Source organism: Trichosurus vulpecula, chromosome 6 (assembly GCF_011100635.1).
Source record: "Trichosurus vulpecula isolate mTriVul1 chromosome 6, mTriVul1.pri, whole genome shotgun sequence".
In the NCBI taxonomy this organism is placed as follows: domain Eukaryota; kingdom Metazoa; phylum Chordata; class Mammalia; order Diprotodontia; family Phalangeridae; genus Trichosurus; species Trichosurus vulpecula.
The window spans coordinates 17,092,372-17,111,060 of NC_050578.1; the positions used below are offsets into that span (position 1 = coordinate 17,092,372).

Sequence of the window (18,689 nt, forward strand, 5' to 3'; positions counted from 1 at the left end):
TTAGATCAGATGAAATGGAAATGAAGTCTTGAAGTCAGAAATACTTAAGTGTGCAAGGGAATGAAGAAACTGAGGCAAGAAAAGATAGAACAACCAGAAATGAATTTGAACAAAGTGGCTGCCAGGTGTCTAAGTGGGAAGGATGCACTGGAGCATGTATTTGCTTCCCCTGAGACAAATGAAGAGAAAAATGCCTCTAGCAACACATGCCTGAGGGAACAAAGGACAGCAGTTGCAGGAAGCCCCTGAAATATGTGGGTCAAATATACTCATGCTCACCAATTTGATTTAGAGTTTTAAAAAGGGTCCCCAGCAACAGTAAAAAAAAAAAATCTATTCCCACAACTTGGGATTTTGGCAAAAAAGCAAGTACGCTGTTCTTAGTAATATAACAATGCCAAAGAAAAATGAAATACGATTGGATCAACCAATTCAGAAAAACATCAACTGTTCCAGTTCAAACCTGTCAGATCCAAATGCTGTTGAGTTATAGTTAGCATCTTATGTTTCCATCAAACAATTCCACACACCCCTTAGGGGTACAGTCATGACTTCAATGAAGATTTTTGGCAGGGGAGAAGCTGTTTGATAATTATATTTTAGCTACCATTGTTTTACTTGTCCAGGATTTGTATGTTATTCTTTAAAAATCAATGAGGAGGGAAATAAAATACAGAAACAGAAAAAATGTTTCAAAAATCTGCTTAGAAAATATTATCAACCACATAGAACACAAATCTTTTGTCTCAATCAAAGTTACACATCAAATTAGTGTGTTTGACAAGTTTATCAGCCTTAACTTTAAGAAAAATGGGCAGTTGTTACTCAATATGTTGAGAGGGATGCAAAGAGTCTCACTAGCTCAAAAGTAACCCACCCTGAACTAGGTTTGCCTGAGTGCAGGAAATTCCCTCACTCAAATTTTTGGATTATGGCTCCTGCTAAACTGTAAGTATGAGTGTTCCCCCAGGAGAATATAAACTCTGTGAGGACATGGACTCTTTCACATTTTTTTTGTCCATTTTTCTTCACTCACAGTGCCACCATACTAGTTCAGGTCCCTATTACTTCCCACATGGACTCTATTGCAATAGCCTCCCATCAATGAGATCATGGATACATTGAAGTATATATAGTCCATGAATAGCCTCACTGTATTTAGTTCAATGTTCACTCAATTCAGTCAAATATTATTCAATTATCTGACAGGTCCCAGGCCCTACCAGCCGCGCTTGAAACCTTTCTCTTAAGTTCTTTAACATCCCCTGGTGGTGGGATAGTAATCTTCTCCTCTAGCCCTCCTACATGCAAGTTAGGTTAGTTTTTCTTTTTCTTCTTCTTTTTTCTTTTTTTAATATTTTTTTTCTCATTATATTTTGATTTCTGGGCTGTCTTCTCCCTTGCACCCAGCTCCATACTCGAGAAGGCCAACACTGGACACAGATGTGTATATATATATACATATATATATATATGTGTGTGTGTGTGTGTGTGTGTGGAAACAGGCAATATATACTTGGCTCTTTCTCTGGAGGTGGATAGCATCTTCCTTTATAAGTGCTTTGTAGTTGATTTGAAAATTCATATTACTCAGAATAGCTTAGTCATAGTTTTTCTTTAAAGGTATTGAAACCATCCTGCAGTGTTGATTAGCTCGTCAGACTAATGGCTCAAGCTGTTGACATCACTTCCTAGTCTCCCGAATACAAAAACCCATGAGGAACTTCAGGTGGGCTCTGATGTTTAGCTCACGGGCCATGGCTCAGGCAGTGGAGCTTTGCTCAGCCAATTCTACTAGGGGAATCTTCCATATGTTTGAGGAATATGCTTTTGCTGTGGCTAAATAAATGGCCTTTTGTTAAATGTTGGATGACCTATGACTGCCTCATTTCACTCCAAGATCAAACATAAACTACCTGTCAGTCAAATAGCATTTATTAAGCACCTACTTATCACAGTGCAGAGTACTGTGATAAGCCCTGGGGATAGTAAGGCAAAAACAAAAAATCAAAACTCTCTCTGTTCTCAAGGAGCTCACAGTCTAATGGGGGAGAGAATTCACAAACAACAATATACAAAAAAAAAAAAGACAAAGGATGAGTCTCAGAGGCAAAATGCTAAGATTAAGGAGGACTGGGGAAGGTTTCTTTTAGAAGGTGGAACTGTAAATGGGACTTCAAGGAAGCCAAGGGATCCAGGAGGAAGAGATGAGGAAAGTATTCCAGGTCAGTGCAGCTCTGAGATGACAGATGAAGTGTTGTGTGTAACTGCAACGGGGCAAATGTCACTGGATTGAAGAGTCTGTGGGAAAGAGTAAGGTAGGAAGGCAAAGTTATGGAGGACTTGGAAAACCAAACAAAGGAAATTGAAGGTAATTGAATATTTTATCCTGGAGGTGATAGGGAGCAACTGAAGTGTACTGAATTGGTGGGGATGTTGCAGTTTGGCATGTTGGAAATCCCAGGGAGTTACAGGGGGTCTGCCTCAAAGGAATTCAACCACTCAGAGTAGTGAGGTTCAGTTAGGTGGGCAAGATTCCTAGTAAATCAGGGCCATTGCCAATGTGGGCAGAGTTCCTAGTGAGTCTGCACAATTTAATGAGGGGTAAGATTGGTACTTTACAAGAAAAGACAGTGAGAAGATCTGGACAGGATTAAAGAGTGGTAAATTGCCCGGGGTGGCCCTGGGGCAACAGAAAAAGTGTCTTGATGGGATTAAGGCTTGGGATGGGCCAGGTAGAATTAAGTGTTCTGGGCTGGGTCAGAGAGCCACGGTGAAAGGACAGTTAAAAGGATTATTGAGTATCTAGGTGTGCTGGAATGCACCAGATACTTCCTACAAATCCCCAGGGACTGGATTGCTTTCAAAGACATGATCTTTTCCTTAGGGGTTCAGGTCCCATGACCCCATCAGGGAGGCATGTGAGCATGACATGGTCAGACCTATGCTTTAGGAAGATCACTTTGACAGCTAAGTGAAGGATGAATTGGAGTGGGAGAAGACTTGCCACATGGAGACCAATTAGCAGGCTCCTGAAATAATCCAGACATGAGTTGATAAGGGCCTACACTCACATCCTCCTAATCTTTTTTTTCTTCTCCAAGTCAAACATACCCAGCTCCTTAAAGTAATCTTTGTATGGATTTTTTTTTATTCCATCTTCATCCTGATCCTATAAATGAGCTCCTCTTGTTGTAAATAAGATGGCTTAGTTATTTCAATAATTGAGTTCTGATGTTATCCATCAAAATAAAACTTAAATGATAACCAACTATATGAACTTTCAGGTATTTTTAAAAAATCAAAGCAGATTGGTGTCATAAAAATAAAGTTCACTAATAGTTGCAATTAAGCTGTCAAATTTTGAATTTAAAGGAATCTGATCTTGCATAGCAACCAACTGTACATATTTGTGGATTATTTTAAAACTTATCGCCCACCCACAACCCACCTTGCTCATTTCTTGACTAGATTATAAGGGCTCAGGGAGTTCCTAGGGGGAAGAAACTGAGAGCATCAAACTAAACCATGGCAAGCAACTTAACATCTAACAGAAAAATATAAGAAAATAGGTTATCGCTTCAATGTGTGTGTGTGTGTGTGTGTATAATATACATATACATATACACACATACATATGTGTGGTATTATTATCATCATCATTTTATCATAAAAATGAATGTTTCTCTATTCTGTAGCTTTATTTTAAATGAATGTGTTCTTCATAGGACACAAATGTAGGTGTGACCAGGAGCCTGGTCAAGGTTAGCAAGGTTAAAGAACTTCATTCTGGCACTAAGGACCACATAGACACTCCATTTGAAGTTTCATTCTGGCATTGATAACATCTCCTCAGTGGGGTGTGACCCCACACTAGTGATAACTGAGTCATAGAGTGATAGAGTCACATATCTGAGCCAAATCCTTGGAGTTAGCATTTAAAGAGGAACTCAGACACAGGAGAGGAAGGGCGGACACAGAGTCAAAGCCTATACAGAGAAGCTTGAATGACCTGTAGTCCCAGCAAGAGACTCTGTGGCTCCAGGAGAGAAGGAGAAGTGGATAGAAGCAGTAGTGGTATTACTGAGGAGTTACTGAACAAGCAGAAGAATTCTAAGAAAAAGATCCCTGGGGAAAAAAGGCAAGAAATCTATATTAAGCCACATGGACACAAAGGAAGGGTTCCTGCATGATCCCAAGCACTTGCAAGAAGCCACAGAGTCATGGCTTTCTGGAGATGCCAGAGGCCAAAAGAGTACCATTCCTTAGGGGAAACCAGAGACTGTGTCCCTCTGTCTCATTAGCTCACATTCTCTTTCATGTCTCTTTTTCTCAGCATCTCTTCTCTGCATCTTCTCATTTTTTCCATTCTCCAGAGTTGCACCTGTTGCATCTCTGAGGAAGTGGCATAGGTGAGTGACTAGCCATGATTCAATCAATCATACTCAATATGTTATCCATGAGCCAAAGAAAACTACCAGGTGTTCACTGCCAAAGAAGTATCATCAACGCCAGATCAAAATCTCAGCTGTACTTTTGACTGATACCTACTACTATTTTCAATGTCTGAACAGAGGTTTGCTTATTTAACCTCCTTAATCTCAGGCTCTTCCTACTCACACCCTTTACACAATTATGTAAAATAATTCTTTATTTTGTAATGATAATTTGACCTTTCAAGAATTTAACTGTTTTTCCCTTTCCTGAGAAGCAGCATTGAACAGTGCATAAAGAACTAGCCTCATAGTTAAGAAGATTCTTCCCCATTGACATTTATTCCCTGCATAACCCTGGAGAAGTCATTTGACCTTTCAGTGCCCCCAGGCAACTCTCTTGTTGTTATAGTTGATGTTCATCCTTAGACATCCAGAAGATGAGGTCTTGACTTTAAGTGAGGCATGGCTATGCAGTCATCAGCCTCACTCTCCTCCAGAATCTTCCAAGTCCAATGGCAAGACAAAGGTCTGGAATAGTGGTGATGGCCCAGGGTGCAGGAGGAGACCTTGGCCTTTTCAAGCTAAGGTCTTTCCCAGGTCTCAGTTTTTTTGAGGCTACACCCATTCAGGGACTAAAGGCTAGATAAGAACGGAGACAAAAGATGGCCTAGTTTGTCTTCTGAAAAGAATCAGTCTGGGAGGGGAAGACCCTCAGAGTTTCTGGCCAGAACAGAAACAATCACTATTTACACTTGTTCTGAGCCATCAAATTCCCATCAATGAGCAAGTGAGACTTGTGCTGGGACCTATTATTGGCAACTCTCAAAGGGTATGGGAAATGTGCTTATCAGTACGGGAAGAAGGAGTTAGCTATACCAATAAAATTACAGGCCTGGCAAAAAGAATTCTTATCATTCAAAATGTTCCACCTAAACCAGGGCTGGGGAACCTAAGAATCATAGATTGCTAGAGATGGAAAAGACCAGAATGGCTGCAACTGATGCACCACTCATTTCATAAATGACAAAATCGAAGTCAAGAGACTTGTCCAAGATCACATGGTGTCATAGCCAAGATTAGAATCCAGGTCTCCTGACTCCCTCTCAAATTCTCTTGTCACTAGGTCTAAATTTCCTGTATTCTCTTTCTACTGCTTCTAAAACTTCTTCCTAACTGTGTCACAAGAGGCAGTCTGAATAAAGGATTAAGTGTTGGTCTCAGAGTCAAAAATACAGGATAACCTCTGACACATACTAGCTACATGACCGTGAGCAAATTTCTTCCCTTTCTATGCCATGATGAATTCTGAGTTACAGACAAGTCACCATTCTTTACTAGTGGACTGAATTTCCATGCCAGAAGTTCCTGATGCTGATGAAAATCATAGATCTAGAGCAGATTTTTTTTGCTCTGAAAACACTTTGAACAACAGAAATACAATGCAAACTAAAAAAAAAAAGTAGCACAGCAAACAAGTCATGGATAACCAAATAAATTATTCTGGGGGAGAGGAGGGAGAAAAAATAAGTAAATGATATCTATGGGGTTAGCAACAAAATAACAATGGAAGTGATGAGGTTTGAAGGGGATTTCAAGGACCCCCCAAAGAGCAGAGTACAGGAGAGGGTCATCTGGAATGAATTCACAGACTCAAGCATTCTTTAAAAAGTTTCTTTCTGGCTGCTTGCAGGATTTTCTCCTTTATCTGGGAGCTCTGGAATTTGGCAGCAATGTTCCTAGGAGTTTTCTTTTTGGGATCTTTTTCAAGAGGCAATCGGTGGATTCTTTCAATTTCTATTTTGCCCTGTGGCTCTAGAATATCAGGGCAGTTCTCCTTGATAATTTCCTGAAAGCTGATATCTAGGCCACTTTTTTGATCATGGCTTTCAGGTAGTCCAATAATTTTTAAATTATCTCTCTTGGATCTATTCTTCAGGTCAGTGGTTTTTCCAATGAGATATTTCACATTGTCTTCCATTTTTTCATTCTGTTGGTTCTATTTTATAATATCTTGATTTCTCACAAAGTCCCTAGCTTCCACTTGCTCCAATCTAATTTTTAAGGTGGTATTTTCTTCAGTGGTCTTTTGGACCTCCTTTTCCATTTGGGTAATTCTGCCTTTCAAGGCATTCTTCTCCTCATTGGCTTTTTGGAGGTTTTTTGCCATTTGGGTTAGTCTATTTTTTTTTAGGGTTAGTCTATTCTTTAAGGTGTTATTTTCTTCAGCATTTTTTTGGGTCTCCTTTAGCAAGTGTAACTTGTGTTACACATTTTTCTAAGAGTAATTAATTTGAATTGAGTGGTTGCCTTCCCCAATGTTTGCTGAGTCACTCCCTTTCATAAATTGTCTTATTACTACCAGAAAGTATTTCTGTTATTTATTTGACATCATTCCATTAACTTTTAGATTGTCATGGACCCGTTGTCCTTCATTTAATAGTTTGTTTGAATGGAGGAAACCATTTACTTTACCTTCTCTACCCAGGAGAAATGAAATTTACTTTAAAATTTAAAAACAAATGATAAAGAAAATGTATTTAAATAAATTAGTTGCTTTCCATTACAATTTAATGTCTTTTTTCTTGACAACACAAATTTTTAAAAATCTACTTCACCAACTGCATATATACAAAGCAACATCTATACACACCAAAATAAGTGAACTAACTTCAGATCAATTGAATATTAAATTTCTTAGCCTACCATGTATTCAAGTATTTTAATACATATTTATCATTATTGTTGCATAGTTGTCATTATTATTACTAATATAATTTCTCTGGTCTTGAACTAAGATACACTATTATCGTACCAATGGGGTTTCATTCCAAACATAATCTGTTTGGGAAGTATTTAATTTGCAAGGTCATTTGGAAATATTCCTGCGAGGACAATGCAGGTTCTCTCAATGCCCTTTGTAGCTCCATAATTTTATCACTATTTATAGTCTTATAGGGGATAAGATAGAACTTTAAATAAATTTAATCATGATATTATATAACACTAGGATATTATTTTTCCTATGCAATGTCTAATGCACTTATTATGTATCTTCATACTCAGTGATAAAGCTGTGTGATAAAAACAGAACACTAATAATTTTTTTCACTTAAGTGAAGTCTCATGGCTCAATTTGGAGTCAGAAGACCTTAGTCAAAATTCTGGTTCTCCCACTTATTACATTTTTAACTTTAGGCAAGTTTCTTATGTTCTCTGGGCCTCAGTTTCCTTCCCTAAAATGAGGCGGTTGGACTTGATGACCTATAATCTTTACCCTTTTTTAAGTTTACATGTGATGGATTCTGTCAGATATATGGATACAAAGACTCATGAATGCACTTGTTCGTATAAACATGTATACAGAGGCAGCTCGGTGCTGCAGTGAGTAGAGCACCAGCCTTGGAGTCAGGAGGACCTGAGTTCAAATCCAGCCTCAGACACTTGACACATTTACTAGCTGTGTGACCTTGGGCAAGTCACTTAACCCCAATTGTCCTGCCTTCCCCCTCCAAAAAAAAAACATACATGCAAAGAGAGTTGGTAGGCAGATATATCAGACAGAAGCAACAGTGAAAAAAAAATTGGGGGGAGAAGATTGAAGATGCACAGCATCAGCAAATCCCAGCATCTGAGATAGAAGGAACTTTCATTCTGAATCTAAAAAGAAACCTTTTCTATAATTGTCAAGTGATTGATTGTATGTCTTAAACTTTACTATCTTCTATAGTAGGAAACTCACCATATCCTAAGACAGCCATTTCTCATTTGGGACAGCTCTAACTATTAGGATATTTTTATCACCATTCATTACACTTATTTCTGACTTTCCTGCTCCACAAAGAATAAATTTAGTCCTTCTTCCATATGACAGTCCTTTAAATACTTGATAACATCTGTCAGGATCTCACACTCCCAGACTTCTCACATCTAGAGGAAATGGCCCCAGTTTCTACTACTAGTCCTTGTAAGGGCTATTGTCCAGTATTTGCACTGTCCTAATCACCTTCCTCTGCACTTCAGTTTGTCACTTTCCATTATAAAATATGGTACCTCAAAATTGGAATCTAAAGGGCCATCCTCCTTTGAGGAATAGATAAACAAACTTTGACATGTGAATGTAATGGAATATTATGTGCCACAAGAAATGATGAAATGATCAGTGGGAAGACCTTTACGAACTGATGTAAAATGAAGTGAGCAGAACTAGGAGAACAATTTATATACTGACAACTTTATATAGAAAAAATAGCCCTCAAAGATTTTTGACATCAAGGGTAAACTGTGACTCCAGAAGATAGACAATGAAACTCGACATTCACTTCCTGCCAGAGAGGTTATGAACTTAAAATGCAGAGAGAGAGAGAGATAGGAGGCGGGGGGCAGGGGGAGAGGGAAGGAGAAAGGGAGAGACATATGTTTTCAGGCATGGTCAATGTGGGACTTTGTTTTGCCGAACTATGCATGTTTATGATGATAACATTTTTTGGCTGGGTGTGGGGAGGCAATAGGAGGAAAGTCCCTAAATGCATGTAAAATAAATGAATACACTTATTTTTTAAAAATGTGGCACCCAGAACTGAGCATTGTGCTTTAGACCAGGGCAGAATGTAATGCTATTATCACCACCATTGTTTTGGGTACTGTCACTCCTAATTTCACCCCACATCACTCTGCTTTTTTGTCTATCAGTCATGTTGTTTGCTTATATTGAGTTTGCAGAAGGCTGAAAACCACACACTTTTATTGTTTAAAAAAAGAATAAATTTATTGATATATTTTATTTTTACATTACAGGTACCTATCAATAAGCACCGGTACTAATTCTTTGATATACCCCTGAGAAAGTAGTCTCAGCAGAGACTATTAACAGAAAAGAAGGCTATGTCCTTTAACTTTGACAGTATGCTATTAGCATTGGCCATTGGATCTGACTAATTTTGTTGCCTTTTCATGTTGGGCATTTATCTGCATTATTTTTGTCATTGTACATATTATCTTCCCATGTTTCTCTTAATTTTTCACACTGTCATCTTTGTGGGGAATACTCTTGTATGGGAATGCCTCTAGCATTAGAGTTGAGCTAGGTGTCACAACAGGCCTGACCTATAGTCTCATAAGGGCAGTTTTGAAGGCCCAAGATTATAGTAATTTTGACTTTGGAAGTGTAGTTACTAAACACATGAATGACTCATGATCATGCCTGTAATCAAAGAAAACCCTCCAACAATGGGATTGACCACTCTGTGTTGTACTTAGAGCTGTCCTATGCCACTACATAACCAAAAAAAAAAAGTCACAAATAATCAGAACAGAGTAAACTTCAGGTGCTTTTTCAGAAAAAAATCTATTAAATAATCAAATTCAGTCTTTAACAGACTAAAAGATTATCCACAGAAACGGGTTCCAGATATACCTAGCAAAAGTAAACTAGGGGAAGGAAAGAGGGACTGCCAGTTCCTACATATTCCCTTTAATGTATCTCTCATAGTAATTAGCATCACAGATGCTTTATCTCCCTCATTAGAAAACCTTGAGTAAATCATGAAACAACTCATTCACATACTCTTACCCAATTACCCAATTATGTCCCCACCATGCTTCCATCTGTAAATAGCAGTAACAGATAACACCGTACTCTCCACCAATCATTGCTCAAGAATCCCTGGAAAAAGAGCAATTCTAACATACACAGATGGAATATCTGTATTTAAAAAAGGAAGTCTGGGGAGCTATCTTTGGCACTGTCTCACCACCATCCTAATCTGGACTCAGATTTGGAGGAATAAAACATCCTACTCCCATCTCCATTCCTGATGTGATGTCACATGACCACTCAGGATATCATTTAGTAAACTTTTGTTGGATGTATGACACTCGTGTGTGAGCCCTTTCCTCTTCTTCTTTATTTGGGATACTAAGTTGTCCCCAAATTATTCATTTGGACATAGCCTTTGATGCCATGTAGAGGAATACACACTGAGATTTCTCAGCTGCAGGGACTGGCCTCTAATTTGCTTAGCATGAGAGTTACTGCCCTGTGGAACAAAAATGTCAAACACAAGGCCTGCAGGCCACATGTGACCTGAAACGTTCCCAAATGGGTCCTAAACCAGATTAAATGAAATTGGGAAATATTTAACAAAGTAAATAAGATCACAATAAAACATAGATAACATTACCTTGTAAAAGTAAGTCAGTATTTGGCTTGCAGGGATTCCTATCTAGGGATTCATAGCCCTTTTTTCTATTTGAGTTTTGCTCTACTGTTAATATAAAATAGTCAAGCTGTTCTATATTAATGGCCCTGTATCACTTCATTTAAAGGAAAAGCCCCTTTCCTGTTGTGCTGGTGGGAAAAAGAGCTATTAATCAGACCTCAGGGCATGTTCTCTCATAATGTACTGGCTACCTTCTATGCTCCAGGGTGGGAGAAATATGCTCATTCATAGGCTTGTCTCCAACATTTGTGGCACAGGCACCTTAAATGAGGTTAAGCATCAATTGCCTCAATGGACTTGGCTGAAAAATTCTTTGTTTAATTCTTCGTAAAATTCAAACTCCTCTACCTTAGTGTAAAGATAAGCTACCTCATCAACTATCTCTCATGCCATCCTAGACAGACTTCTTGGGCTCAAGGACTCCTGGGGCCACAGACAACATTCTAGTTTATATTATTTATTTGTGCAATCTGTTGCCAAGACCACCAAGTCCTACAGAAGCCTATACTTTGGTATTTCCGTGATTCTTTGAGATTCTATGTTTGTATGGTATATCTGGCCCACCGGACAATCCATCTCCAATCTCCATGTCTTTGTGCAGGCTATCCTCCATATCCAGAATGTTCTTCCTTCTCACCTTCCCTTTTTGAAATCCTTAATCTTCCTTCAAGCTACATGTGGTTCAGGTGGCACTTTTTTACATGAAGTCATTCTTCATATTCTAGTTGTTAGTGCTTTCTACCTTATGGAATTACTTTATATTACTTTGCATCTACTTTGTTTTTATTTATTTCTGTGATTTTATATCCACCAAATAGAATATAAGTTTCTTGAATATAGGGACTATTTTGTTTTGTCTTTTTATTGCTAGAACCTACCACAAAGTCAATGATAATAAATATTAGCTTAATTAAATTGAACTTTTTATCTCCTCCATTACCTAGCTCAGTGCTCTGCCTACATTCAGGGTTTAACTGGATTGAATTGAAAATAGTTATGGATGCAAAACCTTATTACAGATTCACTGTACATTAGCAGAGTTGAATAAAGTTTAGATGGAGTTGTTATAAATCATCTTAACTCTATAACATACATTAAACTGACACCAGTTAGAGGGAGTTAAATGCCTCATTTTAGTTGATTTTTGCATTGGCAATCTGGGAGAGGCAGAGAGAGAAAAAGATAATTCTAAATGAATATTAAAAACATAATAAAGCTATAGATTGAGAGCAAGAGACCAGATGATACTTTTCTGATAAGCAGAAGTAAGCAGAATCTTGTTATCCTGATGTGGGCATATGGTGGAGAATCAGACATTACAGCTGGAGATTCACTGAAGCAGGTCTATTTTTTTTTTGCATGGAATAATTTCTAGCATCTTTGGGTCTCATTTGTGATTTGATCAGCATAAATAAGCACAGCTCTCTTTCCTAAAAGTGCATAAATTGATGCTGAAAAAGCAAATAATTGAAGTGTTTTTATTTTTTTATTAGGGATGTGAAAACAACAAAAGCCTTGAACTTACTGATGTTCAGATAGAAGATCAAAAAATAACACTATATGGCCATTATATTTTTAATCTAGAAGAGAAACATGGAAGGGTACAGGTGATAGATTTAAAATACATGAGAGTCATAGACAGTGCTGACCACCTCTTCTCCATCTCTTGTGGGGTTAGAATAAGAGGCCATGTACCTCTGGAAAGCATTTCTAACAATATGAAAACTGGAAGATGTTAAGAAGCAAAACTGAAATATTTTACTAGTCAATGTATCAGCAAGCTTTTAAATGCTTTTTATTTACTTAGCAGAGGCCAAGCACTGGGGATACAAATAAAAGGCAAAAACTCAGTCCTGCCCCCATTCTAGTTGGGAGATAAAGCACTCAAACAGCTCTGAGTATACAATTAAATGTAGATAGATGGATAGATAGATAGATAGGTATCTCTGTCTGTCTCTCTCTGTCTTTGTCTATCTGTCTGTCTGCCTCTCTCTCTTTCTCTCTCTGTCTCTCTCTCTCATAATTAGGAAGTAATCTCAGGGAGATGGGACCAGCACTTGGCAAGGGAAGTGGGGGGAGCAGCAAAGGGGAGTTAAGTAAAGAAGGCCTCTTGTAGAAAGTAATATTTAACCTAACACTTTAAGGAAGTCATCAAAGCCAGAACATGGAGGTGAGGAAGGAAGCATTCCAAGTATAGGGGCCAACCAATGAAAAGAAAAGGAGTCAGAAGATGGAATATCAACTATGAGGAAAAGTCCAAGAAGGCTGGTGTTGAAGAATCATAGAGAACTTTATCAGTAATTAAGGTGGGACTTTTTTTTTTACTGTTTTCTCTTTTGGAGCAGTTATTTAATCAAGTGCCCTTGATGAGTCCAGCCTTTGTTTCTTTGATTGAATCAGGAGTCTTTGATGACCTCCTTACCTCAAGGGAAGGCCTGGTTTACATTGGGTTTGAGTCACATGTTTGTGATGCCAGAAGCTTTTAGGTCATGTGGGTTTATCACATGTTGTGATGCCCTTTGACCCTGAACAGGGTATATAAATTCAGAGGTTGGTGTTTTTTCCCTTAGGGGCTCACTCATGGAAGGAGTGTTGAGACTCTGGGCAAGCCATTGTAACTGCCCTGCCCCCGTCCTGTTTTGCTAACCTAGACCCATTGGTTCTTCTTTGGTAATTAAATTGTGATTTGGTTGGCTTATATTGTCTCTGTTTGTAATTTGTTTGTATTTGCCCTGAAGTTCAGGGTGCTGGCTTTTCCTCCTGAACTAAGTAAGTTATATATGTATGTTTGATTAAAGTGAGATTGTTAAACCCTTACAGTTACTTTCCTTAGTAAAGGCAGATCAAAGAATCCATGCTGGCAGGTCTTGTTGCTAGTCTTGTTGGGTCTTACACTCAACAGCAGCTGCTAGCCAAATTGTTGTTACAAGAACACAAAGGGAAGTAAAAGTGTCAGAAGCCTGGAAAGGTAGAAGGAGCCAAGGCGGTGAAGGACTTTAAAAGCCAAATAGAAGATTTTGTATTCTTTCCTGGACATAATAGGGAACCATGTGAGTTTATCAAGTACACTATCTCTTCAGCCTAGAATGATGCAGATGGAATTCATTTAACTGAAGGGGACAAACTGTTCCATGCAGAGTACTTACCACCACATGGCCCAGTTGAAGAACATCAGATTTGCAACCAGGAAATCTGAATTTGAACCCCTACCTCCAAGATTTATTGTGTGAACTTAGGGAAGTTACTAAACCTATGTCACTTATAGGTACCCATCTTGTTTCCAATTCTTGGCTACCACAAAAGGAAAACACTGAAATGAATACCATGGTACATATGTAACTGGATGGAAAGGGTCATCTCTCCAGCTATGCCAGAAACAACAGAACTCTGCTGGCTACTTTGACTCCTGCATGCCTGAAGGAGATATAAGGAGGAAAAGAGAGGGGAGGGGAACCAACCCAGTAAAATGGACAGGGTAGCAAGGGTCACAGAACAGAGCAGAATAGAGAGGGAGGATTGTAGCTGTTAGAACTCCTTCCATGGATGAACTCCAGAGAATCTTCTTTTATTTTTTAAACAAGGAGCTTGAGAGAGTAAAAGCATTCCTTATCCCAACCCCCTTTATGAGCCCCAGATATTCTTGGTTTGGGAGCACTTTGCAAGTAGGCATTATAGCATTTTTTGTACGTGTAGCCACAGTATCTAGCAGAGTGCCTCAGCACATAGTAAGCATTTAATAAATGCTTATTGATTTATTGATTGATCTGGACACTTTTCTTATCTAAGTAGAAAATCCAGGAACAGGGCAAAAACAATTTATATATTTCTTTGTACTTAATTCCATTGATCAATCATTTAATATTTATTAAGCTCCTACTGGGTACCAAGCACTAGACTAAACACAGGGGATACAAAAAGAGGTTTTAAAAAAACAGTCTCTGCCTTACTAAAACTATGGGATGCTTAAATGTCTTAACTTATGAAAACAGGAGGAAGTGACTTGAGAGTAAAATATTTCACAGAGTGGAGCCTGTAAGTCAAAAACAGAGATAACAGATTAAAAAAATTGCTCATTTCATTCCCTGGAGTAGATTGGAACCTACCCAGGAAGAAGTTAACAAAAACTTCCCAAGAGCCGAGTACTAATTGGTATCATTTATGTGATGGAGAAGCTGTCTAGCCAGTCTCAGGCTTGTGCACCCACTATGGACAGAGGAGATGCTACAGCCACTAAGGTATCTGTCCCCTGAGACTGGTCCATGGTCAAGAGAGTAACTAAGTAGGGGTCACTAGCTTATGTAGAGAAGCTAATTAAACCCCTTGTTTGATGAGTAACACAGTAGAGTGTGGTGTCCCTGTATGTTTAAGGAAAGTGTCATTGAGACCCAACAGGGCAAGATTTTTTCACAACTAATAGTTTCCTTTCTTATGCTACCCACAGAGGCTTTGCTTATGCAAAAAGTATTTCAATTTCACATAATTGGAATTGCCTATTTTATCTTTTGTGATCTCTATTCTGCCTTGATGAAGAATTCTACCCCGTTAATTTTTGACCAATGACATCACAGGATGAATTGGATTTAAGTGAGGCAGTTGTCAGCCTCAGTCTTTCTTCCGGAGTCATCAAAGTCCAGTGGCAAGACAAAAGTCAAGATGACTTGTGATGGCCCAGGATGCTGTGGATGACCTTGGTATCTTTGGTGTCTGACCAAGCTCATGTCTGACCACAGTGCCTGCTTCAGCCTCCTTCATGGCCTTTGGAAAAAATTGTTCTCATCCAATCATTCCACCAGGAAGAAGTCTTCACGTGCTTGGGGTAGATGTCTCCCTAATTCATCAATAGATTTGAGCCCTGTTGGTTACCCTCAACCTAGTTTAGCCCATCTGTTGAGACAGTTTTACTGGGATGTGGCCACTGCTCATGCTGCAACTTCTTGGAGCCACAGGTGAGACCTGAGTGACTGATTGGACACCAAATGAGGATGATTAGCTCTGAAAAGGGTTGCATAAGCCTTCACACCAGAGGTGCTAGTCCTCCCTTAACACCCCATACATCCCTGTCTCTCCAGTTGCAGTTCTGAAAGGTACCTCAACTGAATTTTTCTCCAGACTTAAAAATCTAGATTGAAAAAAATTCAAGACTCTGGGGTCTTGGTGACAGCCTTTGGAGTTTTCTTGGCAAAGATTTGCCATTTTCTTCTCCAGCTCAATTTACAGTTAAGGAAACTGAGGCAAACAGGGTTAAGTGACTTGCCCAGGTTCATACAGCTAGCAAGGGTCTGAGGCCAGATTTCAATTTAGGAAGATAAGTCTTCCTGACTGCAGACCTGGCACTCTATCCTCTGTATCACCTAATTGTCCACCAATGCAAACCACAATGTATCTATGCTTTCGTAACCCATGTAACTTTTGAAATGTCTTTGTGTAAATCCTCCATAATGGATCCACCCAATAAACAGAAAGCAGCATATTAACTTTTTTTAAAAAAAAAAGTAGTTATAAAAGCATTTCCTTAGTCCCTATCCCTCAAAAGAGGAAAGGGTTTGCCATGTTTCATACCACAGTCTCTAAAGTTTATTAATTTTCTAGTCACTTTCCTACAAATAATACACCCAATCTCTCAGGTCCTGGAATTTTCCCTGGCTGTCCCCCATGCCAGAATGCTTTCCCTCCTCTGCTGCAGCTACTGACCTTTCTGGCCTCCTTCAAGTCCAGCTAAAGCCCACCTTTTACAGGAAGCCTTCCTCAACACCTCTGAATTCTAGTGCCTTCCCTCTGTTAATTATCTCTTATTTATCTTGTTCATAGCTTGCTTTGTATATATTTGTTTATATGCTGTCTTTAAGCTCTTTAAGGACAGAGTCTATTTTTGCTATTTCTTTTATCCCCAAGGCTTAGCTCAATGTGTGGCACATAGGAGGTGCTTAAAAATATTCGATTGATTGAAAATAGGACAGGTACAAGACAGATTTTTTTCTTATTCCCTTCATTACTCTGTGGACCACATATCTAAATGAAGAGATGAGATTATTTAGTTAGTTTGAAGCTCTATGAGAAAAATATGGTTTCCTAGCAACTGGAACTGCCTGAAAGCTTTCTTCCTTTGTTTCAAGATTCTTCTCTGTCTGCTAATATTTTAACTCCTCATGTAGACTCTTCTGCATCTGTCTTCCCAGCAGAAATCTGTTCAGAAAAATCAGGTATAAGCCAGAACGGCTGAAATTTTTATGACCTAGTGGTTATTATATCCACATAGGCCACTAAGATGAGAAGGATAAAAGCAAACTAAGGATTCACACTGAAAAAGAAAATCATAAGCAATTAAATGATCATTAGTTGGTTAGTTGCTTTTCTGTTAAGCTCCAAAGTGTGAAGTATATTGGAATAGTCCAAATGGCTACTCTTTGGATGCAGAGGTGGTTTTTGTACGTTTACAAGTCTTACAGAATGTTTTTTTTAGTTCCACTAATGGAAATAAGAAAAACCGGTAGAGTCACTTAAGCAACCAGGCACCAAGAATATACTAGAAATATGTCATCTTGAAATCTAGGTGAAGCAGAGGGATGAGCTGCTATCAAATATACTATTAAAAGACAATAGTAGAAAGAAGTGGTAACTAACTCTTGAAATATAAGTGTAACATCCATTCCCACCTAGTTAAAGTGGATAGTTTTTCTTCAGGGAAAGCCCTGTACTGTATGCTACATGCCAAGGCAGAGGATGACTCCTGATTGGCTGAGAGAATGCTAAGTACTTCTATGGAGGAGGGTTGGGAAGAAAACATTTTTTTTTTTTTTTTTTTTTTTTGTTTTTGTTTTGTTTTTTGTTTTTTTGTTTTTTTGTTTTTTTTTTTTTTGGATTAAAGAAATTTTATTTTAGCATTTGCTGATAGGTTTTACTTTTTCTTGAAAGACAGCAAGCCAGTGTTAAAAGACTAACTGAATGCTATACATTCATAAAAAATAATGTTGTTCAAGGACTGTATTCCATGGGGGGGAAAAAGTCACCTTAAACTTAAATCACATTCAACAACCATATTTTATTCATAGAATATTTTTAAAACAAAGCTTATGTTGTGATTCTTAAGTATTTTTTTAAAAAATACTAAAATCCTTACATGCAGAGAATTGTACAAGGCCCAAAGAACAGAACTGGTTTCAGTGGTGGTGGTGTTGTTTAAACTGAAGTCCACAATACCCACAAGTCCCAGTTTTAGTCTCTTTGTCCAAGTTTATATACACTTTTGGATGACCAAGAGCTCCTCCTCCACCATCACATGATATCACTCGACTTTCCACTTCACTCACTGGTTGCTCTGATATCAAATCAATTGCAAAGTTTTCGTTTACCTCTTTCTGGCGACCAACAAAGCGAATCCTCCTGTAATCTTCTTCATCATAAACCTGGCCCGAGTGAGTAATTTTCTCCCCCGAGGGTGATATCTTCACACCAAAACACCTGGCGGACACAGGGAGGCCCCGGGCGACCCCGAGGCCGCGGCCCAGAAAGCGACCGAAGGTCAGCGTCCCCGCCACCGCCGCCGCCATCTTCCCTTTGTTTTGTTTTTTGTTTTTTTTTAAATTTTTTTAAACTTTATTTAACATATTTAGTTTTCAGCATTGATTTTCACAATAGTTTGAATTATAAATTTTCTCCCCATTTATACCCTCCCATCCACTCCAAGATGGCGTATATTCTTGTTGCCCTGTTCCCCAGTCAGCGCTCCCCTCTGTCACCCCACTTCCCTACCATCCCCTTTTCCCTTTCCTTCTTGTAGGGCAAGATAAATTTCTACACCCCATTGTCTGTGTATCTTATTTTCTAGTTGCATGCAAAAACATTTTTGTTTGTTTTTGAACATCTGTTTTTAAAACTTTGAGTTCCAAATTCTCTCCCCTCTTCCCTTCCCACCCACCGTCCCTAAGAAGTCAAGCAATTCAACATAGGCCACATGCATATCATTATGTATAACCCTTCCACAATACTCATGTTGTGAAAGACTAACTATATTTTGCTCCTTCCCAACCCATCCCCC

General features: G+C 38.6%; 1 protein-coding gene across 1 annotated transcript; it reads right to left on the bottom strand.

Annotated features, from left to right (window-relative positions):
* Positions 1-17,673: 17,673 nt before the first annotated feature.
* LOC118853959 (NADH dehydrogenase [ubiquinone] iron-sulfur protein 6, mitochondrial-like) lies at positions 17,674-18,201 on the bottom strand. Its single transcript, XM_036764216.1, has one exon. The coding sequence runs from the start codon at positions 18,199-18,201 to the stop codon at positions 17,812-17,814; it is 390 nt and encodes a 129-aa protein (XP_036620111.1). The 3' UTR covers positions 17,674-17,811.
* Between the last annotated feature and the right edge of the window lie 488 nt (positions 18,202-18,689).